Source organism: Dipteris shenzhenensis, chromosome 18 (assembly GCF_047967505.1).
Source record: "Dipteris shenzhenensis isolate YYH24624 ecotype China chromosome 18, Dip_SZ_1.0, whole genome shotgun sequence".
In the NCBI taxonomy this organism is placed as follows: Eukaryota; Viridiplantae; Streptophyta; class Polypodiopsida; order Gleicheniales; family Dipteridaceae; genus Dipteris; species Dipteris shenzhenensis.
This window is the reverse complement of record NC_141613.1, coordinates 44487383-44513806: the sequence shown is the minus strand read 5'-3', so window position 1 is coordinate 44513806 and position 26424 is coordinate 44487383. Positions and strand designations below refer to the sequence as shown.

The 26424-nt window shown below is 43.2% G+C and overlaps 1 protein-coding gene and 1 non-coding gene across 4 annotated transcripts; both read left to right on the top strand.

Annotated features, from left to right (window-relative positions):
- Window positions 1-2515: 2515 nt before the first annotated feature.
- LOC147891279 (uncharacterized) lies at window positions 2516-25566 on the top strand. 3 transcript variants are annotated; one of them, XM_087389404.1, is made up of 10 exons: window positions 2516-2759; window positions 2925-3052; window positions 8534-8618; window positions 8968-9084; window positions 9184-9673; window positions 20362-20721; window positions 20910-21083; window positions 21166-21272; window positions 23994-24418; window positions 24585-25566. In XM_087389404.1, exons 5-10 carry the CDS (start codon window positions 9269-9271, stop codon window positions 24929-24931), a joined length of 1818 nt encoding a protein of 605 aa, XP_087245530.1. In that variant the 5' UTR covers window positions 2516-2759; window positions 2925-3052; window positions 8534-8618; window positions 8968-9084; window positions 9184-9268; the 3' UTR covers window positions 24932-25566. The 3 variants fall into 3 exon arrangements, with proteins under 3 accessions (XP_087245530.1, XP_087245528.1, XP_087245531.1); XM_087389402.1 differs by lacking the exon at window positions 8534-8618; XM_087389405.1 differs by lacking the exons at window positions 2925-3052; window positions 8534-8618.
- On the top strand, window positions 17987-18058 carry TRNAK-CUU (transfer RNA lysine (anticodon CUU)). The gene has a single exon. It is a non-coding gene; the product is annotated as a tRNA-Lys (tRNA).
- Window positions 25567-26424: the final 858 nt, after the last annotated feature.

The following is a 26424-nucleotide window of genomic DNA, read 5'->3' as shown; positions in this document are numbered from 1 at the left end:
AATCGTACATTGATTGTTCCTTGTGTTGTAATTCACGCTAAATTCAAGATAGAAGGGTTAAAGGATATCATAAGAACCTTAATATGCTTAAAATTATACTTATAGTCTGCCTCTAATCATGAATGAGTGATACCAATTAAAAAAACTTATATGCAGAATACTTATATACATGATAATTCAAAACTATAAAAGTGAAATTTAATGCGAAACCTGTTTTGGTAGTTGATATTAGGAGCACTTAATCTCTTTTAGTTTTAGCCTTTATTATGATGTGGTAGCTTTACCTTATGATATAATATTATTATAGTTAAGATATGACGCTCTGTGGCAATTATGTGTAGTATAAAAAGGTGTTTATATATGAAATGTGACTTATAACGCAACTTGCTAGGCTAACCACTCTTGTTAATTGATAAATTGATTTTGCCAAAAAGATTTTTAAACAAAGTTTTGTCAATCGTAGGTGTTTGATATACTTATAAACACTTTGTAAAAATGCTAGCTCCTTGAATTCAATTTTATTTTAGGCATACTAGATAAAGTTTCAAATCTAAGTACTGTTTGGGTGAACGACCGTGTTACCATACATTTGTGAGCATTTTGTAATCACATGTAATAGTTTTTTGTGCTCCTTATATTTTTAGATAATAGTCCTGTGAGTCTTACCTTAAGCTCAAGAGAGGAAATCACCAAAAAACACATCTACAATAAGTTGTGATTTTTTTGCCAAAACCTCAAAAGGACACTTTTATGTCATGTTATACTACCAAACTAGTGTTAAGATATTTAATATGAATAAAATTCTAATGGGTCAATCTAAGTGAAAATAACATATTTTGGTAGAAGGTTGACGAGGCATTCCTTAAGAAAGTGGAAAGAGACACAAAATAAGTTCAAATCATATTAGACTTTAAAAGTAGCCAAGACAAAGCAATAATGGAAAAATATATACAAAATAGTAGTTGATGTGCAGGCTAGGTTATAGAAATGTGGAATATTAAAGATTCAAGAGGAAAAGGGAAGATTTAGTCTAATTCATTGTTTATCCTAAAGCTAAGTGGCAAGGGGAGAATCTCTAAATTAAAAAGCTCCTAAGACAATGTGGACATGCCTTTGTTGAATGTGAGCTAGGTGTAAAGGAGGAGGAAGAAACCCAACTTACACACATGATCCTCAAACTTCGATCATAGTTAATTGTGACGGAATCACCTCATGTTGATGGATATTTTTGTGTCACACGATGGTGATACATGATGTGATGCAATTGTGCTTGCAATGCAAAATTGTTTTGCACATAGTGGATGTAGTAAGATCAGATGATCGTGTTATTGACCTTGGATTATTTTGTGTCACAGGATGGTGGTACATGATGTGATGCAATGTAGCAAGATTAGATGGGGTTATTGACCTTAGTAGCACATTGTGGATTTACAATTGTTGTCATGCCCACCCCATCTTTAGTGTTCCCTCCATGGGATTGGTGATTTGCATTACAAATGCAGAGAGTGTGATCTCACATTGTTCAAACATGTTAATGGCAACTCTGAACCCATGTTGGTGCTAGGTGAAGTCCAACTAACACTATGATGGTGGAACACCAAACACATACTTTTGTATCCCTAAGTTATGCTTTGAGAGGCCTACATCAATGTTTGCTTGGGTTGGGGAATGGCAACCCATCTTAGGCATGATGCAAGCCCTATTGATCACATTTGCATTTTGTTAGTATCGCTACATGTTGAATCATCCTTAATCTCATGCTTGAGGGTGTTGCATGTGGTTCAATTTGAAAGCCCTACTATTGAAGCAAAGGAAGTTTTAAGAGCTAATAATTGTCTATAAAGATATGGCGAAAAGGAAAGGAAACAAGGTGGACCATCTGCAATAGAAGGTTGACCATCTGGATGTTAGACCTTTTTATTTTTGCGGGGAATATTAGACCTACGATATTGAGAGCAAGGTAGTTTTCCTCATTGATGCGAAGCTTGGGTGATCCCATTATGTTGAGACAAGGCAAGCATTGAAGCTCTTGTGCTCTCATATGATGGGGTTGTCACGTGATGTGGGCTTGCAACAACAACCAGGGGGCGATGTTCCAAAATGGGCACATGTTTGGGTTGGGGATGGAGGGAAGGGGGAGAGGAGGCAAAATGAGCCATACTACAAGCAGGGGAAGATGCAAGATCAAGGATAAGTGATGATCTGAGGGGGATGGCCTCTTGGAAGAGAACCAATGATTCGAGGAGGGGGATGGGGTCTGGGAGGAGGCATGATGTGATGATGCTCTGAGGGGGAGAGAAGCAATGATCTGAGGAGGGGGATGGGGCCTGGGAGGAGGCATGATGTGATGTGAGGGAGACTAGGAGTGAGAATCAAGGTTAAGGAATTGGGTGAGTTTTGAATATGAGGCATGCATTTTGATATTCTTGTGTGAGTGTGTGAGGTGTGTGAGAGAGTGTGTGTGTGTGTGTGTCTTTTTGTGTCTTTCACTTTCACCTGTCTCCCTCAAACAGACTGTCTTTTTCTCTCTTCTCTCTTTCTCTTCTTCTTGTGCTTCTTCTTCTTCATGTCTGTGAATTCTCCCAAGCTCTGCATCCACAGCTTCCATGGCTTCCTTCGAGCTTTTCTAGTCTTTCTTCTTCTCTTTCCATCCTTTTCTCTCCCCTTCCTACCTTCCTTCACCCCCCTTCCCTCTCCTTTTTCTCTCCTCAGCCCCTTTCCTTCCCCTCCACGACCTCATCGACCCTTCCCCAGCCCCGGTACGCCCTCGCAATTGCACCCAATTCAGCTTCACTATTTCATGCTTCTCCCATTCATCAGATCACTTTAGGATCGCAACTTATATATTTTGGTTCTCTGCGGCATCATTTCTTCGTTTCAGTCCGCTTTACTGACTGATCACCCTCCATCTTTCTCATTCGCAGCGCTTGACGACTTCCAGCTCCCTTCATGCATTCATCGCGAAAATTAGACACGCACCACCTGGGTGAAATGGGTACCACCCCACAGTGCGCGGATTTTGGTTGATTGCCCAACTACGTTGAACTTTCAGGTGCTTCGCACTGTCGGTTTATCATCCATATCGTCCTTTGATTCCATCTCTATTCTACCATTTGCGCTATAATCTGGGCTCTTTCAGTGTGTCTTGCCCTTGCGTCTGTAGACTTTCAAATGATGCCTTTGATCCATTCAATTATGGAGTTTTAGACGCAGATCGCGAAGCAGCTTGAAGAAGGAATTAAAGGAAGAAGGAATTAAAGGTCTTGTGAGAGTCTAGCATCGATTGAATAATAGCTAAAAATTTGCGTTTTAGAGGTGATTGAAAGAAGGCGAAGCGTCGATGAAGCGTTTTTTAGTGATAAGAGGAGCTTATAAGCACCAGCTCCAAGCTTTTAAGGAGCCATTACGGCTGTTCATATGGTTTGTGTCGACCAAAATATGTGTCGGTCAACCTGATATGTAGGGTGTACGTCAATCGGAAACACTTCGTTCCTCTTCTCTTATACAGTGACGGTAGCGAACATCTCGAAGCGATCGTAAATACGAAAGCTGCTGGGTATCAAGCTGCGCAACAAGGCCCGAAAGTTTCAATCGTAACTACTTCTTCAATCTAGTTGAAAGTTACTGGGTGTCAAGCTGTGCAACAAGAGATTCAGTTTAAGTTGGCAAAATGGCTAGCTTCAGGCTTTTAGCAAAGGGCTTGGATTGTCTCTCTTTTGTCACCTATTAATAGCTTGAGTAGATTTTAGCTTTCCACGTGCCAAAAAGGTCTGGGTGGGACTGGATGCCATCTGCCCTGGAATGAATGCGGCTCCTTCTCATCCCCTGTATTGATTGAAGTAAATGACCAAGTGCTTTGGGCTAATTGACAGCTCCAGAGGCAATGGCCATGACTCTTCTTCTTGTGGTGACAGAGGGGCCTCCGTGAGAACTGAAGGGGAACACGACGAAAGAGAGTAGGCAGTGAAGCAGTGGAGGTAGAGAGTAAAGGAAGTGAGAACAAGTGTGACGAGGGAGTGCACGGATGAAGGTGTCTTTTTCTGGCTTGGGCAGGTAGAGATTGAGAGAAGTGAGAATAAGTGTGATGAGGGAGTGTACTGGCGAAGGTATCTTTTGTCTAGCGTGGGCATCCTGCATGTTCTTTTTTGGCCAGTCGAAAAGGGAGTTCATTTTTGGTAAGCCGAGGTTTTCTGCTCTTGCTTACTGATTTTTTGACAGCTACATCTGCAACAGCGGACAGCATCTCAATTTAGAGCGATATAACTTCTCTATCGAGTTCATCTCAATAGATAGTGCTAGAAATGGTTGCAATCATTGCAATTTGTAATGGTTGCAATAGATAAGTGCTAGGAATGGTTCTGCAAGACTAATCAACTTGGAGTCGTGGTGGAGGTAATGTGAATACTCCTCCTGCCATCTATCAATCCTTTTGGACTGTCCGTTTGTCAGAAGATTGTACGCTGTACTTGGGTGAATTTGGTGCCGAATCCTGTGGCAATGAAATGGGTTTGCTCGGTAAGCTTGTTGACCAACTTGAAAATATTTGGCAGACCATGATGAATCACTTGCACTTTGTATTGGATGCATAAAGCAGCCGGATCTTCACCTTTTTTTACTGGCATGCCACTTGCTTATATTAAAAGCATTTCCATTGTAGTATGAACAGTGCCCTAATATTTTGTCACACTCATGCGGTCTGTTTTTTGGAAGTGATGCATCAATAGTAAGACACTTTATATGTGGAGTTTAGAAGCAAGTGCCAGACCACTATGTAATCTGAATTCATGAGGGTTCTGAGAGTCCATGTCTTAGAACATGCTTGCCGATTTAAAACTCTGTGGTTACTCTTCTTGAATTCTACTTTTTTGAATCCTTATATTGGGAGAGACGTTAAACAATGTGCCCCTCCGCATTTTGGACAAGGCATTTGCAACTGGATTTTCCTCCCAGAGTTCCCTTTTCGCTGTTAGTGTGAGAATCGTACAACCAAACCAATGCCAATCACCTCTCTTGCTTAGGTGACAGATGGTCAGAGAGTAAGGGTCATTGGGAGGTGATGGAAGGAGTGGAGGTGAGGCCTAAGGACGTGAGGGATTCGTTGGCAAGGTAACTACAATTGCAGATCGATGAGATTATTGTCCCACCCGTGAGAGACTGGTATGGAACTGCTATGGCTACAAGTAAGACGGTACGTGGCCATTTACAGGCCTGTACCAGCTGCAGGATGTGCTGCAGATGACTGTCGTAGAAGGCAGGTCAATCTGGGACTGCGAAATGGCCATGCAGGGCAGTACAAGAGGTGCAGACTGCAAAGAACATGTCGGCAGACTGCAGGAGGCAGACAGGCTGTGCAGCAGTGAGCAGAGGGCAATAGGTGCCTGCTATGTGGCAGGTTGGAAGTGAAGCCTGCTGCAGGTTGGTTGTCATAGACTGGGTCGGCTCAGTTTGTGGGTCTGCTGGTCAGTTCTACCCTGTATGGAGTTGGCCAGCTCAGAGGGCAAACAGCAAGGAGGCCAAGGATTCATTGTTTCGTATACAGTGGTTGCTGGCAGGAGCAGCAAGGTTGTCTAGGTTCAGTACAAGAACAATACCTCACCATTGGCTGCAGTGTAGAGCAGTAAGCATGTCTGACCTAGCGGTGTCTGAGAAGCCCACTGAAGCTCCTTAGGAGCACGCTGCCTTGACAAAGTTTTGGAGGTGCCAGGAGGAGGTGGAAGACAATTCTGAGGTGCCAGGGGTCCACATCTAGGTAGTATCCTATCTTCTAGAAAGTGGCACACCTTTTCTATGAGGTTTTGTCCACCTTCGGAGCAACATGTTTACTGTTTCTGCTCTACTGTTCAAGGTTCAATATCTGTGTTGCATCTATCTCAATCTACTTGTGTGTGCACGAAGGACAGGAGCGAGATTTGAATTTTGGAGTTTGTGTTTCTTGGGCTCTATTTCTGTACCCATTCTTGCGCAAGCGGGAGCATTGGCTACATCAAGCAACCTCTGCCTCTATTTTAATATGGTATCAAAGCTCTGAGGAAGAATCAGAAGTGCGTGGAGCTTTGAGGTGAGAGCTTTTGGAAGGAGATCTCGGTTAGAGCTTTTGTGGAAACCATCTCTTACATCTGACGGACAGGTACCTTTGTGAGAAGGAAGGTGACCAAGAATCGGTTCTTATGTCTGACATTGAGAGATGGTCTAATTCTGACATTAAGAGATGGTCTAACGAGGGAGAGGGACAAGAGGCTTTTGTGAAGGTAGAGGACAACAATGGTCGCTTAGATTGTTGTTCTGAGAGAGTTGTATTTGGAATGACTTCAAGAACTGAGTAAGAGGAGTACAGGGATACTAAAGATGGCAACACTGGGTTACACATGGGCGCTATGGGCGCCTCTGGGAGATACCTAGCTTGTTTCCAAAGCAAGCAGTCACTCGGGTGGATCCAACGGTAATGTATATTCTTTGTGAATACATTCAAACTTCAGTCGCATGCATTGGACAAATTGTTTGTCTTGTGTCTCTCAGGTGCTGAGGAAATGGAGGATGAAAGTCTTTCTGGCAATCAGAAGGGGAAGTCTTGTTGTAGGGGACATCAATGCCTCCCGCAAGACTTTTGTCAAGGGCAATTTGGAGGAGCATGACTCGTTGGCAGAGACAGCTTCAGAGGCGTTGTCAAGACTCAGTTACATGATATTGGAAGTAGAACAAGGTGAATGTTTATTGAAGCCTTTTAAGGTGGAGATGGGAAATCTACAGATTTAAAGAGTATATTGTTGCTATAGGGTTACTTAGTTGTGAGCTCATTTGGAGCTTTTGGTCCAAGATGTCTAGAGAACACTTGGCGATGGGGATCTATGTGGATCACCCACAGGAACTCATTGTTCAGGTGGAGTACTTGGTTGTGGATGGTGCCAGAGTGGTGATTGGTTGATGAAACAGAACTTGGGAACATGGTGCTTGGTAGGAACCAGGCTATCTCTTGGATTCTAAGGGGGACAGCTGGATGTGACTGATGTTTCTGCCAGGATTGCTCGAGTACACTGGCGTGTTTGTGATCCAGGATTGCGGTACCATGGACAATGGCTCATACCTTGGTGGAGGTGGACCTAGAGGAATAGGAGCTACGGGTTTGAAGACCAAAAGGGGTCAATCACAATTGTTACAGCCAAAGAATGATCGAAGCCGATCACGTTTGAGGAGCTAGGTCCTTTGGCTCTTTAGGAGGCGGCTGTGGAGAAATGGTATGATGGAGCTGGTGATGAGGAGGCCTTTGCTAGTCACAACCATTGCAGCTAGAGTAGGATCAAAGCTGCTCATGTTCGAGGAGCTGGGAGGAGGCTCTGGAGAAAAAGTATGATGGAGTTGGTGATGAGAAGGCTTTTGTTGCCATGGGCAAAGGGAAGGCCAATTGTAAGGGTAAACTTGGATCATTGTGCTCTCCTCATTTGGGGGGATGGGTAATGAACCATTTACTTCTCTCAATGTCACACTATGGGCCCACAAGGACCCAATGGCACATTCACTCCATCTGCTTTTAAAAGCTCTCAGGAACAGATTGATAAGTGTGTTGAAATCTGGTCAAGAGACTTGCATATAATGACAAGGTACCCATAGATAATTATTAAGGCAAGAAAGGATTACTCTATGTTAGAGCTAAAGGTCAGCCAAGGGTGAGTTTTTGAGGTATCCAAGAAGATGGAAGAAAAAATGACAACCAAGATAAAAGACCATGCAAAAGTGTGAGGAGACAGAGAGAGTACACCATACAAGCCTGCAATCTGCAAACTCTATTATAAATGAAGGAATACACACTTATATACAATCAGGGATTAAGGTTAGGATGGCTCCCCATTTGCCCAAGTTTTATCCTTAAGTCTATATCAATCAACCCTTGCACACTTTCAGCAATATGTGCACCTGGTATTGTTCTTCTCAACCCCAATGAAGTCAAAACATTTGCCCAAGTTTTATCCTTAAGTCTATATCAATCAACCCTTGCACACTTTCAGCAATATGTGCACCTGGTATTGTTCTTCTCAACCCCAATGAAGTCAAAACAGATTGTGTGCCATTCCAGAAATTTTTTTGATGGTTTTACGATACCTGTAGTAGGAGCCTGTTGGGCTGGCTGGTAAAACGGTTAGGCAGCGTTGGTAGGCGTTATGATGTGGATGTTATGCTTCTCCTTGATTTGTAGTCATGCTTGGCAACAGAGGAGTCTCTTCTATTTTTCCTGCCTGACATGTTGCGCAAGCACCATTTTCACTAGGGATCTGCCCATCTCAAAAGCTTGTACTGGTATTCGTTTCGTGTGTTGTCACTTCTTCAAGACATAGACACACTTTTTGAGATAGCATTTCGTTGCATAGAATTAGCATGGGGCTGATCTCTCTTTTGTTTAAAACGAGGTTTTCCTTTGTTTAATGTCACACCTTGTCCAGTGTTTTTGCAATTACCAGCTCTCCAATGGCTCTCTTTGGCATGGAGATCTGATGAATCTATCCCCAAGTATTTCATTCGCTGGGCTATTGTGTGATAACAGGCTTTGTCCCATGTTTCTTTCTTTTTCCTGGTTGAAAGGCAGGACACCTACCACCAGCAGTAGGAGCAGTGCTGCTTTTGCAAAGGTGAAAGAGAACTTTGGGAAAGTAGATTTATGCAAACTTGATGCATCCCACGTGAATTTTCATCTGCAAATTCATTATGTAGGTTCAAATGAAGGCTTCTATGGTACATGAGTTTTGTTGGAATGTTCTTTCATTTGATTTCGCATTCATCCTAAATGCCATTTCTGCGCTGGGTTTCTGTTAGAAGGATTGCACATCATAGAATGCCTTTTAAACCATTCTACTGTTTGCATGGATAAGCTGGAACCACTATACTTGCACAGATTAGGATGGTCATGATGCTGTAGTTTGAGGAAGTTATTTCTAAACTCATTGTTGGGTACTAATATCTGTTGAATTTTGACCTTAGAGATGAAATCTCAAGGGTTTGAAGCCCATGCACATCGGGTATTCCATTCAATCATGAAAGCTGGAGCCACACATTACGCCACATATTCTTTGGATCAATTGGAGGAGAGCTCAAAAGGCAAAACATGCTACACTATCTTGTTTTGCTTCTTCTCATGGAATCCATTGAGTAATTGAGTTGTCTTTATGAACACTTGTCCTTTATCTCATTGACCAGGATGCCAATCTCTGGGGGGTTATTTTCATTGTAACATGTTGAAATCCACATTCAGGCTTTGACGGTATAAAAACTTTGACAAGCGATGTTACCAATCTCACCATCAAAAGGTCTAGAGGCCTTTCATTTCATGTCATTTCCTGGAAAAGAGGATTCAGAACGTGTCATGAACAATGAAGATTACACAAATTTGTTATCAAGCAACCGAAGGGCATATGAGCACATGAATGCTCCTGTGTTCAATGTATGGTCCCATTCTGCTTTTCCTCCGTCAAGCCCAGCTCAATCCATTAGTACAGGAGCAATGCTGGCAAACAGAATTTCAGAGGATTTTTATTTGGAAAAACAGTCAAGAGTCTTATCACCCAGAGCCACAAAGCTGGGGCCAGAGGATCGCATGATGATGGAGTCTCAAGTCAACGATGAACAGGAATCACACAAAATGCCAGGCTTGAAGCGCTTCAGGAAGATGAGTCTTTCTGGATCAGAGGTACTCTTTTGAAGCATTTGATTCAAAATAGTTACAAAGGCTACTAAAAAAATGCTCTGCAAGGGTTTGGTGTCAATTATCTGCAAGTACAGTGAAAGAGATGAAGCAAGAAGAAATATTTAGACTACTTGGAACGCTTTAAATGTGGATTGTTAAGGGCAGTTTCTTCTTTTTCAACTGTGTGTCTGTGTGTTTTTTTTCATATGTTAATTTTGTTCTTCTTTCAGTTTTCTTATTTTCAAAACTAGAGTGCTGCTTAAGCTTGTATAATACAATGCTGCAAGCTTGCTTCATGACTGTGGTTCATCCTCCCCTTGTCCGATGATTCTCCCTCGGGCTTACTGCATAGTGTGTACGATTTGTCCTTGTTTGCATGCATCCAGGCTTATACGACAAAATTTCCAAAACCTAAAGAGCAGCAAGCTTATGTTTGTACATGATGGTATACAGCACATTTGATAAGATTTTGTCTTCTTCCGGTTTTGGTTATACCCTACAAGCTTAAATGTCCAAGTCTAAGAAACCTTGGTTTGATAAACATCATCTCTATTTGAACTTTTCATCGTGGCAGATCCTATTCATAAACTCATTGGATTGTGGTGGCTTGTCCTTTTTCCTTCCCTTGTGCTACAACTCGTGTGGGATTTTAAGCTTTTAGACTTCTTGATTTACTATTTAATTTGATTGTTCTTTGCATATGGGTTCCCTTTGTTCTAATCAGCCCATAGGGGCTCGAATTCTGAATTTACAAGTTCACATTTTGGGAGATCTATCCATGCTCATGCTTGTGTCTTTTTGTGCAATTCATTACCAACGGCAATCTTCTCTTTTGTTTATTCAAAAAAGATTCAAATAAAAAAATGCACAACAAAAACTCAACTGGCTTGGTTGTACAAATCTTGGTCATTCTACGGTCTCACGACCATGTACTCATGTATGTGCATAGACTAGTGTGTGGGTAGAGCGGTGTAAAGGAGGGTACAAGGAGCATCCCTGACCCTCTGTGTATACAAGGTTTTGTTCGTTGAATAGATGTACATTTTAGTTTATTTGTGTTATGTGGAGAGTATTTGTGCCTATCTTGTCATAGGTTGAAGTGTTTGATAGAGAAGAGCATCTAGGTGAACAATAAGCACAATGTGTGAAAGAAGCCATCAAGGGCGGTCAACCCTCTAATCTATCTTCGCAGTGCTGACAGAAAAAAAGGGATCAAAGACCTAAGCATTGAATCTCTTCGCAGTCCCAAAGCTCATACATATCTCTCCTATGTGCGCTCGAAGGACATAGAGGGGTGCACAATAAAGCGGTGTGTTTGGCAAGGGAGCACATGAATTCATTGGGCACCTTTGTGAAGTGCTTGGACACTTTTTTGACTGCTGAGGCTCTCCGTGTCAAATTCGTGCTCATGAGGAAGCACAACTTGTTAATTACTCAAAAAAACAAGATATCACCACATAAAGAAAGCTGGAATGTGTCCATAGCAAAGCAAATATGTAATGCTACATTTACCAATTTGTTGCATTCAATGCAAGGAGAAGTTCTTCTTTATGCCTATCAACCTCCAGAGATAAAGAATGGGAATAGGCTGCATGCACATACAAAACAATCACTTTGTCCCATTTCTCATTCTTGAAATATAGCAAATACATTAGCAAACAAAATGTGAACAATAAAGCACCCACCCTTGTTATTCTTGCAAGCCAAGCTTTTAGGTGGTGGTTGCCATCCCACACCAAAAGAATTTTCCCTTTCAAATCTGCCCACCCATCATTAAGCTCTCTATCAAACTCTATCACACGCCTCCACATAGGACCCCACTCTTGCAAGTCCATATCTGTGACTGCGAGAGATCCTTCCCCTAGCCTGCTATAGTGGAAAAAGAAAAGGAGCACTTATTCTCACATACCCATTTGAGTCAAAAGAAGATACCAAAGGTTTCACCTCGTGTTGCTATCCCGATCGTCTCATTTGGCACCAAATGGCATAGAGGAATCAAAGGAGGAGCTGTCATCTGCTTGACATAAAATCCATCAAGCACATTCTGTAGGAGACCCAATGGAATTGCTTTTCCTAAGACCCGCAGATGACTCTTGTCATCTTTATCTTTCTTCCCTGACTCTGTAACCTCTCCTTCATGCTCATTGTCACCTCCACCCTCGTGTTCACTATTATCCTTCATGTGCATTATTTGCATCCCACCCTCTTCATGTAAAGATGTTTGTGGCTGCAAGGAAGTGATAGTGGCCAACTTAGAAATTAACAAACATTCATATCTCATTCAAATTTCTCAGAAAGGGTAGAGTAGAGAAAGGAAAAGAGAAACTCACTCGATGGGTTGTGAATGAGGTAGCTTCCCTGTCACGGGCATCCACAGCCCGTGGCATGCTTCCTACAGGAGAAGTCTGCAGCAGTCCAGCATCCCCTTCCAGCCCTTCTTCAGCTAGTCCTCAGCCCGGTTCAGTGTGGTACAGAAGTCTTCAGTTCTTTTTTGTAGTGAGGGTTCTCCCTCTATACACTACTTGTTTCTTTACAGTTGTATTCAGCTGTTTGGGCCAAACATTGTTCATTATTCATTTCCATCTTCGGAGGCCCGCTATATTCCCTCCCTTTGATTCTCACACTCACTCCACAGCATCACTTGTGTTTTGAGTGCCTTATTATTTCAGTTCATATACTCCACAGCATCACTTGTATTTTGAGTGCTTTATTCTTTCAGTGTATCTCCCTGTTACATTCCCTACTTGGGCTGATATATTTTTTATTACAATGAAGCTCAGCTTCAATTACAATAGCAATGCAAACCCTCGGACAAAACTCGGGGCAACCTAGGAGACCTAGGATGTGAATATGAAGTCCAACCTATATACAACGATCTCTATACATGAAATGGGAGAAGAACTCAAGATATGAAACCATAAGGAATCGTAGTATGTAACCACTAGCAGCCCTTGGGGATAACGGGGTGAGATGTTCAGAAATGGCTCCTAGAATTGCGTTTGAGGCTTGGGAAGGTTTAGAATGGCTTCCTGCTGAATTACAAATCAAGTAGGGCCTCCTGGAGGAAGATCTTCCTGATTGATACTTGCGAGCTGCACCTCCAGAGCCCCCCCCCCCCCGGTCCCCCCCAGCTCTGCTCTTCTCCTACACCTCGTCCAGCTTGCTGCTTGGCCGCATGATCGTCAAGGACCTCAGGGTGAGGGTGCACTGATCCAGCCCGCGATCTCCTTCTAGCAGCTAGGCACTGCTCCCATGCAAGAGGGCAATTATAAGGGCACCCGCTATCTCCACAAGCAGCTCGGCTGCTGTCGTTTTGCAGCAAGGTTGTTGCATTGCAAATCTTCTCCAGCCCGCCCCCCTTGTGTTCAGCACGCATTGACCTCGCCACTCAGTTTGACGTGAAGTAAATCTCGAGCAGGCAGCGCACCCACAGCCCGCTGTGGGTCATCTGGTCCTCCCTTTGGGGCACTTCGACTCCAAGCCGCATCTTCATCAACCAAGGAGGCACCTTTCCGCTCGTGTAGACAGCTCATGGTCTAGGGGTTGGCATTGCACGTCCATTTTCTTGCCCTCCTCCAATAGCTTGACCAGCCCCCCCAAGAAGAAGAAGAAGAGTTGAAGCTATTCCCCACCTCGTGGAAAGCTTCAAACTTTCTTAGTGGCTAGCTCTTCCTTGTCAGCTCCCTTGTGCAGTTCACTATTCTCTTGAAGTTCGAGAGCTTGCTTGTGGAAGAGCTTCATTGTTGGGCCAGTTTCTTGGTGGCCTTCCTCTCACGGGCGCCTTTTGCTTCTTTCTTCTTCTCCTTCTTTTCCCTCCTTTCTTCAAGCCCCTTCAAAGGAGAGACTTCTTGCCCACCGCAGGATCCTCCACTGTAGCAAGAGTAGGCACCAGAGACCCCCAGAGCACCAGTGCCCACAGCCTCATTGATTCACCCCCTTTAGAGTTCGGAGGAGGAACCTCAAAGGACGCAGGTGCCATCATCGCAACACCCTTCCACTAGGACAGCAATGGACCTCGCACAACCATCCTCCCCATCCCCCTTGGACCCACCAGCCTCCTCTTTGCAGCCCCCTTCTGCGCCTCCCCCACTGTCGTTGCTGCCGCTCGCTCCTTCCTCGGTGATTACCCTCACCATCCGCCCTCCCCCTCCAGTCCCCTCTCCTTCCCCTCAGATAGCTGTAGCCTCCCTTGGGACCTCTTTCTCGCGCACCCCCTCTTCTACGAGCAAGGACAAGGCAAAGGTTCCCTCGCCGACCTCTCCCCAGCAGCAGGTCAGCGCTTTGGGCACATAGGACTCAGCTGCTGCTTCTCACATTTCTGGAGAGAGGGGCTTCGATGGTGAGTCTGCAGGCCTCCGCATGCGGGTTGGGAGGTTGTTTCCATGAGAGTTTTGGCGGTTGGGACCTTGGAACTATTTGGAGATCTCGGATTTTTACCCCATGCCCTTGGAGTTGACCATTCTGATCTTGTAGCCCCGTAAAGGGGGCATCAACGCGGTAGGATCTCACACCCACCTGGTTTGGATCCTCCATTTGGCCTCCACAGGGGTGGGGAAGTGGGCCCTAGAGCTCTTCAATGCAATGATGGAGCACCAGGTATACCGAATGATGGATGAGTGGATGGGACCTCAGGGCATGGATCTCTGGCTCGCGCACGGTGGCTCTGTGTACTTCCCTAGTGAAGCCAGGGTCAGGCTTGGCTGTAGCGATGATCTGCTTGCCATTGAAGACGGTTCTCTCACAGCCTCATAACTGGACGCTTGAGTAGTGCGCCAACCTTTTTGGCGTGGATGTTTCTTTCATGTAATATTGGGCACGGAGGGTAGGGGTTGAGCCAGTGACGACTCTGGTCCGTGAGTACACGGACATAGATTACTCTCCCTCTAACCCCCTGTCGAAGTCGATGAAGTCTGGTTTCTTAGAGCAGGCTCCCACGCATAGGCGAGCCTTGTTCACTGCTGCCCCTTCTCCATGAGCTTGACGGTGGTGAGTTGGAATGTGCATGGACTTGATGATCGTGCGCACAGCCAGTCGCAGTACTTGATTCTCTATCAAGAACTACAATGGGCTCTAGTAGGTAGACCAGTTGACTTTCTCTTGATTCAGGAGCACATGTTTTCCACAGCAGACATCACCCGCTGACACCGCCTTCTCCCTGGGAGGGCCCCAGAGGTTTGGTCCCCAATAGGTGGCAGGAGCAGAGGAGGCGATGGTCCCATATATTTTTACACAGGCAGGCTGCGCAGTGTGGATGGTCCTTCAGGCAAGAGAGTCCCGGATTGGTATCTTGAGTGTGTATGCACCCGCTTGCAGACAGCACTGCCCGGCTTTTTGGTGACAGCTCATGGCTCCCAGAGGTGGACTCATGGATTGTTGGAGGGGACTTTAATTATCTAGAGTTAATGGAGGATAAGCAGGGATGAGCCTCTTTCGCAGAGATGCCAGCTAGGGAGAGGAGTACTTGGGAGCAGTTTATTTTTGCGATTAGTGGTAGGGATTTTACTTGTTGACCCAAAAATGGTATGAGCAGAATTTAATTCACAAATTTTCTGATCTTGATTACTGGTTCTTTGTCAAGAAATCAGTATAGATATTCAATTTAATTCACAAATTTTCTGATCTTGATTACTGGTTCTTTGTCAAGAAATCAGTATAGATATTCAATTTTTGTTTTGGACAGCTCCAAAAGCCACATTAAGAAGCTCACAATCCCAATTGCTTAGGGATGGCGCTGGAGTACATGCTGATTGGTGCTGATGAAGAATCAATCCTCCTCACAGCAAATTCGTCAGAGGATTGGGACTGCAAACAGGTCGAAGTTTGCTGTGGATTGGTTTACAGAAAATTCGTCAGAGGATTGGAGCTGCAAACAGGTTGAAGTTTGCCACAACAAATTTGCTAGAAACTAGAGGTGGCCAGGAACTTTGAATCTACCTGAGTCGCACTCTCTCTTTGCTGATGACAAGGGCCAGATGACGCTGATACAGTTGAGCAGAAGCCGTTGACTGAATTGCTGCTCCTTATCTGAATCACTGTGCAAGATTGCTGGAAGGAAAAACTCTTCTCGATGCTTAGTGGTGGCACCTTTTAATTCTTGGTTGCAGCAGACCTCCATGAAGTTTTGGGGCTTAGGATCATCATTACCATGGAAGGTAACGATGCCATGCTTTGATACCACTGAAATATTTCTCCAACTAAAATGCTGTTGAAAATGGGGAGAAGGTGAGAGACACACGATTGGAGACGAGCTGAGGCATGAACTGATGTGGATTGATTGATATCTTCACAGCAAGTACATAGCCTCTTTTATAGGCTGGGCAAGCCTTATCTTCCCACACAGACACCTCATAGATGAGGTCACACACAAGAGAATCTAGATCCTATAATCTAGGTGAGGAATCACATCTACCACATGAGGTGGCACAAGTGGCCTCAAGACTCTTCACACTCACACAACTATAGGACACTCCTAGGACTCTAGGACCAAGGACTCCGATTCCAGCAAACCCCCCTTCGGAGCTAGGGTGAGAAATTATGACATCATCCAAACTGTGCATCCCAGGCAATCTCAGAGGCTAACAGCTGAGCATAATTCAGAGGTTGAACCAAGCACTCTCATGGCTTAGGTGTCAACGTGATCAGAGACTCAAATTTGAGCATGGATGCATGACCAACTCATAGGTCTAGGGAGTACACCAACATCCTGGAACTCGGCCAGGTCTGATAAAGGAAAGACACAACAACCCCCCTGTCTCCTAACTGGGTACATGGAAATAAGTGGAGCCTTTAGAGGACAAGGCACACAAAATGACAAATTATTACATCATTTTAGGGGGACTACCCAAGGCAGAGTACCTAACACACATGACTCTAGAAAGCCCACTCTTCATCTATCACCTCATGGAGGGATAGACCAGAAATAGCAGCAGTGCAGGCTTGTTCCTTAGGTCCAGAAGGTGTAGCTTCATCGTCTTCGTCCTCGCTCTGCTCCACAACCAGATTGGCATGTTCTTTGGCTTGTACCTTTGCCATTTTCTTGAAGCAACGATCCTCTGGATGGCCAAGTTTCTGACAGTAATTACATTTAAGAGGTTTTCCGTTCTTCTTGGGCTTATTCTTGAGAAAGAATGCTTTGCCAGATTCGAAGGAAGATTTTGCTTTCTCTGTAAGCCTACGGTCCTCATCAATGAGATGAGCTACCATATCCTTAAAGCTCATATTGCGGCTGACTCTTAGGATAACAAGGATCTCATTGTACTTGGAAATGTCTTCAATACTGGAGAGAAGTACAGCAACTTAATCATCATCTTCAACAATGGCTCAGATGGCAGATAATTGTTGGAGAATGGACCCAAGATTGCTCAAGTGTTCATTGAGGGTTTCAGTTTCCTTCATCTTGAGCTTGAAGAGTTTTTGTTTGAGAAATACTTTGGAATTATTGATCTTATTTCCAAACAAATTCTCTAACTTTTCCCAAACGTCGTTTGCTGTCTTATCAAAATCCACATGGTGGATAAGGTTGTCAGCTAAAGCTAGGCCAATGATAGCCATTGCTTTATCATTTTGGTTCTCCCACCAACTGATTCTAGCATCATCACCTTGGGGTTTTGGCTCCTTGCCGTTGGTGATATTCCATATGCCTTTTCGCATAAGAAGAAGCCGGAGTTTTGTCTGCCAAGTTGGGAAATTGCTCCCTGAGAATTTCTCGATGAACGAGGAGTTTATTATGCTATCCATTGGTGGGAAGGTCTTAGCTGTTATTACAGCCAGTGTCTAAATCCCTTACAATGGTTACTCAGATTTCAAAAAGGCCCAAATTTTACATGGTAGGAGCTTCAATTATGCCAAAGGAAGACATAGAACAGAAAAGCCCTAAATTTTAGGGTTAGGGTTGCTGCAAAAGTAGGGTTTGCAGAAAATTGGGGCTTTTCAAAATTTCCTAGAGCATAGTGTTCTAGCAATACTAGGGAAGCTTCAGACCATAAAAGCCCCAACAAATTCACCCAAAATGGGGCAAAAATCTTCAAAATCGCAATTTAGGGTTTTGGGCTCAGAAAGGAGCTGGAAAAGTGTGAGCATGAGCATGAGAGTAGGCAGAATATCTCAGACGGACTGTTAGCAGAAGATAGCGCACATTTCAAGGCCGGCTGTACGGATAGTAGGCCAGTTTGTACGGCGCAACAGTCCAGTGTGAGTATCCGTAGCACGTGTCAACGTAGATCGGCTCCTTCATGCAGCAGTGCTGTCGGCTCTTAAGCAGTTGCGGGCATCTTCTCAGCCAGCAGCTCACCAGTCAACGCAGGAGGTAGTGCAATCGCCTCTATAGCACAGTGGTAGTGCAATCGCCTCTTAAGCGAATGGTCGTGAGTTCGAACCTCGCTGGGGGTACCATCAGCGTTGAGTGAGGGAGCAGTTGCGAGGGAGGCTAAAGGTAGCAAGCAGAGGAGATAGCGGGCAGAATGGCGCAGCGTAGAGCAGAAGCGGGAGCAGCAGCGTGGGCTAGTAGAAGAGCGAACAGAGGAGCGGGCAGAATGGCGCAGCATCAGAGAAGATAGCGGAGAGGTGGCAGAAGAGTGGCGCAGCAGAAAAGTGGAGCAGAAGAGTGGCACAGAAGAGTGGCAGCGAAGGATGGGCAGGATGCTTCCTCCGCTCATCACCTCAAGGAGAGGAATGCCATCAGGCAGGAGCTTCAACATGGCTCTGATACCAACTGTTGAAAATGGGGAGAAGGTGAGAGACACATGATTGGAGACGAGCTGAGGCACGAACTGATGTGGATTGATTGATATCTTCACAGCAAGTACATAGCCTCTTTTATAGGCTGGGCAAGCCTTATCTTCCCACACAGACACCTCATAGATGAGGTCACACACAAGAGAATCTAGATCCTAAAATCTAGGTGAGGAATCACATCTACCACATGAGGTGGCACAAGTGGCCTCAAGACTCTTCACACTCACACAACTATAGGACACCCCTAGGACTCTAGGACCACACACACTAGGACTCCGATTCCAGCAAATGCAGCTTCAACATTCAATTCGCAGCAAATCTGAGCACTTAGCACTTCAAAAACGATTTCAAATACTGGCTGGAAAGTGAACGTTGAAGCTGGAACTTGAATCCCCTCCCAAAAAAATAAAATAAAATAAAATGAAAATAGAATTAAAAAAAAACAAACAAACAAACATACATACATACATACATACATACACAGAGAGAGAGAGAGAGAGAGAGAGAGAGAGAGAGAGAGAGAGAGAGAAACAAACAAACAAACAAATATATATAAAGAGAGAGAGAGAGAGAGAGAGAGAGAGAGAGAGAAGGGTGCAGCCATAGATAAAGGCTCCCCCCCTCCCGAAGGTCTTTATTGCAATAGAAAACCGTTACAAAGCTTGTTCACAGGGGAGCATGAATCTGATACAACTTGGATTCTCCATCCATACAAAGAGCAAGATTGCTCTCTAATTTATAAACTTGGCACACAGTCGAAAAGCTAGGCTTTCTGCAAAAAAAAGGGGCCTACTTTTGGTCAAAATAGGTCAGCTTTTCCTAGAAAGCCGTAGCTTTCTTATCCAAATAGACGATTTCCTTGCTTTTAGCCCTGTGGGCTCTCTTTTATGCTGCTCGCTCCCTTGCCGTGTGCTTTCTCCCCAAAATTGGGCACTCCATATCTGCTTTTCTCTTGCGGGACCTGCTTTTTGTGCTTTCCCCCTTAAAACGAGGGCCTTTTTGCACTCTCCAAGGTCATGCCGCAATGTCCAATACTCTTTAATCCATTAAGATTAGCTAATCCATAAAAAGTTTGAGTTCTTCGACTAATCCTAGTCCTTTGTGAGCATACCCACGATGCACATTAACCAATGCAAACAAAGGAAAATGGAACTTGTTCTAGTTGACCAAAGTCAACAATCTTTAATCAGAGTCAAAAATAAAAAATTCTCTTTATTTCTTGGGAGGAGTACAATTTGGTGACAGAAACGTTTACATTTAAAAGTAAATCCATTTTATCAGGGACTGGCCCATCTTGGCCCTGGACACGTGGATTTCTCTGTGAACCCTAACCAGCTATTTGATATGTACAAATAATATGTTTGGTGACATGTCTTCACTGGAGTAGACTTTCTGTAGACTTTTTGCTGTGTTACTCTTACATTTTCTTTATGATGCTAAACTTTTCACAAATTATCACTACTAATTGATTAAGAAAAGAATTAGAATCGCATACATACAAGTGGTTGCATTGAAGGATTGCTGAATATCATTGGTATGATTGACCTTTTTGGCTTGAGTTATACGTGTGGGTCCTGCATTGGTGCGCTAACCTTGGTGGTTTAAAAGCTAACTGCTTTTATTCAGAAGCTATAGGACATATGGAATTAGCGCATGGTTTTCCCTTTTGGATGCTCTTATTTTTGGCAATGGATGTGTTTGCTGGAAACGATTTTGCCATTTTTAAATTGTGCTTGGATTTCAAGCTTGAACTGTATAGATCAATTTGTTATAAATCTCTCCTCTTTCAAAATTTGAACAATGATTTAATGTGTAGCCCTATCTCATGTGCTAAGGATCTTGTACTCATGCAATGTTTGACCTTGATTTCTTTATGCGGTTAGAGGTTTAGCAGATTGATTTATCATCAGGGCGATATTAGAAGGCTAATTTTTTTGGTTGTCCTTTTGGTACTTCAGACTGCTAGTTCAGATGTATCCATGGGAATCACATCACCACTTACTTCCAATCTATCCAGCATTTCGGAGTCGAGTGAACAACAAATAAGCAGTTCAATGCCGACAGCCCTGCAAAATACCCAATTGTTTTCAACCAGCCCATTTGATCAACCACAACCCCTACTAGGTTTGCATCTGAGGAAGTCACCATCTCTTGTAGAGCTTGTGGAAAGGAGACTTGCACAAGGTGACGTGACAATGTCTCCAAGTTCAGGGGCTGTAGAACTAGCAAACAAGGGAAGAAAATATGCCAATGGGCAGCAGGAGAAGCTCAAAGCTTCAAATTTTGCAGGCTTGGTGTTGAGAATTGGGACATGGGAGGTGAGTATATCATGAATTGATATAAGTTTTTGGAATGTTCCAGATATGTGCCATACATGGGAGGAAGAAAGATACATGTTTGTATAGGGAGCACTATTGTACATAAACTTGCCAGGGTGGTAGTGTTGTGTCTGCTGCATCAGGGTTGTTATTTCAATTGCTGACAAGGTTCTTTGGTTGTTGGACAGTTTATTTCCAAGCATGAGGGGGACTTGGTAGCAAAATTTTATTATGCAAAACGAAAATTAGTCTGGGAAATTTTGGATAATCGATTGAAAAGTAAAATAGAGATACAATGGTCAGACATAACATCGCTCAAAGCCAGCTGCAAAGAAAGTCAGCCTGACGTGCTGGAAATGGAGGTAAGTAATCTGGCTTATCACTTTCAGGATTGCCTCTTGCAGATGGCTTTTCATTTCCTTTACAATTGATGATACTTGTCAGGTATCCAGACCTCCATTGTTTTTCAGAGAGATTGATCCTCAACCAAAGAAGCATACATTGTGGCAAGCCACATCTGACTTTACTGGAGGGCAAGCAACTATTTGCAAGTCAGTAATGGAAAATTTACCACTGCATCTTTTGTTCTTTAGTTTTTTTCCCCCTTGTGTGAATGATATCATATTCGATACTGGTGCTATCGTGATGAACTTAATCCAAAATCAGCAGAGTCCTTCCGTTGAATTAATTTCTTTGTTGAAACTTCCGTAACGTTAGTTTAGAAATATGAATGTAAGCCAACCCATAATCTTCTAAATGAAAGGCTTTCAAATGGTTCAGATCTTCCTGACAAGGTTTTTTCCTTAGTGATATACCCTGCAAATATATTGCAAGCATTCAATAAGAATCCAAATTCTGGTCAGAATTCTGTGTAGGTGGGATAGTTTAAGGTCATCAGCTTCCATAAAACTGATAGCATTAAAATGCATTTCTTAAAACAATTGGATTATAATACAGGTTGTAGTCCTTTTTTGTATGAAAAATTCAGATCAAGCATAAAATTAAGGCATTTTGCATAAAAGAACAAGCAATCTTGGGATAGGATTTGGATCATATTGAGCCTTCCCAATAGAGCACATAGAAGGGTGTTTAACTCCTTTAAAAACCTCTGTAGTGTAAACTGGTGTGTTGTATGAATTGCCTTCATCTATGAAATACCCACATTTTGTTTGGGTATTTTCAAAACTAAAAATATGACTCATTTGAGGAAAATGTCTCTTAAAGCTTTAAGGCAAAGCATTTACAGCCGGCTCTCTTTTCATGGAAAACGTTCTAACAGAAATTTGAATAGGGTTGCCTTCCTAAAACGATCTAATGTGTTTCATATTCTTATTAGTATTTTTCACTTTTAGTATTCACCCCTATGCCCAAAAGCAAATAAATGGATGGAGGTATGCTTCTACGGTGGGAGGGTTGTGGAGGCATGTATGCAGGGGTAGAGGAGTGTCTGGAAGAGAGCAGGACTCGGGGACTGAGGGAATGGAGGGCCAAGCAGAGGTTGGAGGAGGGGGCTGTGGCAGCCTGAAGACTCAAGACGCTGAGCATAGGGTGCAAGGATGTGAGCAAGCAGAACTTCTGAAGGTGGGGAGTAATGCAGACCCTCAGTCATGGGGCCATTTCTGCAATATGGTGTTTGGATTGAGTAAGATGGGGCATTTAGGCACTTTTTGTCAGGGAACCTGGCTTTATTAAGATGTTCTCCTGGATTGTCCCTCCCTTTCAGTTGATGCTTTAGTAGAGGTAAATAAATTCAGATTTGCAACAAAGTAAAGACAAAGAAACTAAGATGTCCGAGTAGAGATTAAATGTTTGAGCTGTCTGAACTCTTGGAAAAGGCTGTGCAAACATCAGAAACCTAACTCCTGCTGTCTAGCCGAAGGGTTTTGTAAACATAGAGAAAGATTCAGGATTTTAGCCATGGTGTAGTTTTCTAGCCTTGGCAACTTCTGGTTGGTAGAGCCCTTGTGGCACATGCCCTGCCTTGATGATAGCGACAGATTAAGGTGTCCACAGAAAGGATGAAGTTCACACTGAATAGGGCCTAAAGAAGTTTAGAGAGAAGGATTGTATGAACTGGCAGGGGAAGATGGTAGGAACCAGAATACCAATGTAAAAAGGAACAGATGGGAGACCTCAAATCTTTAGTTACAATGACTAATTTCCAGGTAGCGAGGTGTACTTGGAAAGATCAAGGTCGGAGAAGCATATAGTGGAAACACAAGGGAAAAATGTGCTATTGGTGAGTATGGAACCATGAAAGATGAGAAGATTGCTGAAAAGGGAGATTTTGTGGGAATTTACTTTTTTTGTTGGCCTCTCTTTGAAACTGTTGGCTATGATTAATTGTTATATTGACATAACTATATGGACGGTGATCTCCATTGTTTTAATGGAGCCCTCAGCTCTTGATGGGACCAAGTGGTAGGATGGTACCAACAAGGATGTAATATTGGCCAATATTTAGTAATAAAATATGCACTCTCGTGCTGGTGCAGGATGGGGAAGGGTGCATTACAATGCATTAAATGATAGGCTCTGTGAACTCTAGGCAAAGGGTGGAGTTAAACAGGAAGGTGGTCCTTGAGTGAATGAACTCGAGTCACAAATGAAGGGTACCCCTCTTCTTGTGTAAAAATGGATTCTTTCTCTCCCACCTTGCATGTTTGCGTACAATTCTTTCACATCTTGCATGTTGGCATCCCGTAGTAGTGAATATTCTCACGAAATTTCTCTTACCCCATTGAAGGCCAATGTGGCATAAACTCTCGTTGAGATTCTGCAATTTCTGAATCAGCATGTGTGTGTGTGTGTGGGGCACACTTTTGCAGCGTTTAGCATGATCGGGTCATAACACAAACCAGAGCGCATTTTAATTGCCTTCTATCAACATGTGTGTGTGTGTGTCACAAGTCTCTTTCTTGGTGGAGAACTTCTCTTCGGCGTATCTGGACTAGCAAACTCCCTCTCAAGCAAAGAGCCGTCCTATGGCGTTTTTTAGTTGGGGCTTTACCGGTGGTATCTTTCTTGGCCTTCAAGCACATTGCTTCCTCGACTTGCCCACTTGCTCTCATGCAAGAGAGGCGATCTTGCATCCGTTTTGGACCTGTCTTTTTGCACGGGATTTCTTTTTCCGATAATCGTAGATACTTTGGAGGTGATTTAACTGTGTGCAATGAACAGAAAAGTTATTGCATGGCATAGCTCATTTACTAGGATTGAGGGCTCTGCTGGCTTGATCAATTTCGCTATATAAGTGTCTTTGTCAAATGCAGGCAGCATTACTTGAAGTCTGCTTCGGGCCTTTTGAATAAACACTATGAAAAGATTTTGCAATGTGATCCTCACTTGAAATCACTAAGTGAGAACACTGGTGCAAGTGGGAGTTTATTTGATTTAGAACATCAGGATGAGGGACATCATGAACATATTTTCCAGCTACCTCAACAAGCTGCAATGCATTCAGTTGTAGAGTATGGAACTCCACAAAGAAAGGGCACCACGTCTTTCTCAAGTTTTCAACTATTACCTGGAAATACTACAGCCACTTTCTCAAATCTGCAATCGTTACCTGAAAATACTGCTATAGAAAGGAGCATGACAGTGCATCATGTGGGTTTAATTCCAAAATCTGAACCGGCTGAAAGGGAAGATTTTACTACAGAATGGAACCCAAGAGGGCTGGCTTCCTCACCTTCAGGTATACTGTGTGCTTTTTGTTTTCAGCATAATTTTCCAGTGTCAGGCACTATTCTAGGATTTTGAAGTTTTATAACTACTCTAGTGATTCCTTTATTCGAGCTGTTTTCTTGGAGAACTGGTTTAGAGCAAGACCTTTTTACTAGAGAGCTTTTCTCTTTATACAGGTCACCTCCATGATGATAGCATGAGCACTGACAGAGGACACTCTCAGTCAATAAAGCACACAGGCGTTGGAGAGGCCAATTATATGAGGGAAACCTCTGCCTCTTGTATATGGGATCCAAGATATCCTACAGACATGCTGTCTCAGTCTTCTCTGGAAAGTCGAAAAGCTATGACAACCACAGGAAGTCAGTCATCAAACTGGAAAGTGCTTGATGAAATTTCTCGTATGTTACTTGAAGAGCCATACCAATATTTACCAGTGTCAGCAGGGGGTGTTCTTTTTTCTTCATTACAACAGAGTGCATATAATTATTTTCAACAGCTTAATTGTTATGATAGAAAATGACCATGCAGTCAGAATCAAGGGATATACTGCTATGAAAGACTTTGATAACCGCTTGAAACAAAGCGTGTGAAAACAAACAGGCACAATCTACTAGGGACTGTGTTGGAATCTTCAATACAATTTATCATATGCCACAAATTTTTCCTGGCTTCTCTCATGGGCTAGCTGCATGTCATGAGCTTCCAAATCAATAATGAGCAATAGAGTGATGGATAGAAGTACATGATTACTTCTAGTTTCAATTCCTTTGGAGCTTTAATATTATCCTTTGTATAGAGAGTGAATTTCGAACCTATGATGAAGGTGCATGAAAGGAAATTTCTTGATCAAGGTACTCATTCATCATTGCGTTGCACAAGAAAACCTGTTGAAACTGCTGCTGTAGAGTGATCTATAGGCTTAAAAGGTTGGAACCGGATGTGTGAATGACAGAAGAAATGGGGCTTGCTGCTGAGGGCAGCTTTGATGAACCTTGACTGGTATGAATAGAGGTGGAGTTTGGAATGCCATTATTATCCTAGGATCCATTTGTTAATCAAAACACAACAGTGGCAGACAAGTTTTGCATGTTGTCCCAACTTCTGAAGGTTCCACAAGCATTTGTTGTCAGTGTAGGCTTTGATTTGATTTGTTTCTTTTATATATATTTTATGCTTGAGTTTGGGGTTTCAAACTTTTGTCCGAGTTAGGCTAAATAAGGACTTGCTTGCAATACACAAGGTTTATGATTGTTATTTGAGTAAGGAACTGTTGCTGTGTAATATCTAGATGTCTTTTCTTATTAGTAAATTGCGATCTCCTTTATTTTCCTTTGATGAGCAGTGCTATCATTTCAGCTCTGTCTGGGCATATAAACTTTTATGTTTTGAGCTTATGTTCATCAGAGGGTGAGCTAACACCCGTCACAAACAAGGCCATCCTTCTCCTCTACATGTGCTGCTGCTACAGTCTAGCTTACATGCAGGAGCCTCGAAAAAGGAAGAGAAGAAGAAGGGGAAATCCAAAAATAACAAGGAGGGAGCATCTAGGAAAGGAGCAGCTACAAAGAGCATGTAGGAAAGGAGCATCTAGGAAAGGGCACTGATGCCATGTACATGTGTGTGTGTAGGTTTATTTATGCATGGGGACATAATTCACAATGTTGGATTTGAGAAGTTCTAAATTAGAAGTGCCAATTAGGGTGGTGATGGAATCCTTCAGGGCTATGTATATGTGTATGTATTTATGTATACATATGTATGTACACACAGAGAGACTTTTTTTGAGGGGTATTACAAAGAGCAGTCCCCAGAAAGGGAACGTACAATTACAGCACCAGAAAATCTCATTGTAAGACAAAGTATGCGTGCACGCGCGTGCGCGCGCGCACACACACACATTTTTAAGTGAAATCTTATATTTCTCTGTGGGAAACCTCAAAACGAGGTGAAAACCCACTAATAAGTACAAAGATAAAATTTACAAGCAAGCCTCAGAGAGAAAAACTCATGAGG

Coding starts and splice junctions, on each gene's coding strand:
- LOC147891279 (XM_087389405.1), top strand. CDS start 9,269: ATGTTACCAATCTCACCATCAAAAGGTCTAGAGGCCTTTCATTTCATG. Junction 9,674..20,361: donor TGAGTCTTTCTGGATCAGAG/GTACTCTTTTGA, acceptor TTGGTACTTCAG/ACTGCTAGTTCAGATGTATC. Junction 24,419..24,584: donor GCTGGCTTCCTCACCTTCAG/GTATACTGTGTG, acceptor CTCTTTATACAG/GTCACCTCCATGATGATAGC.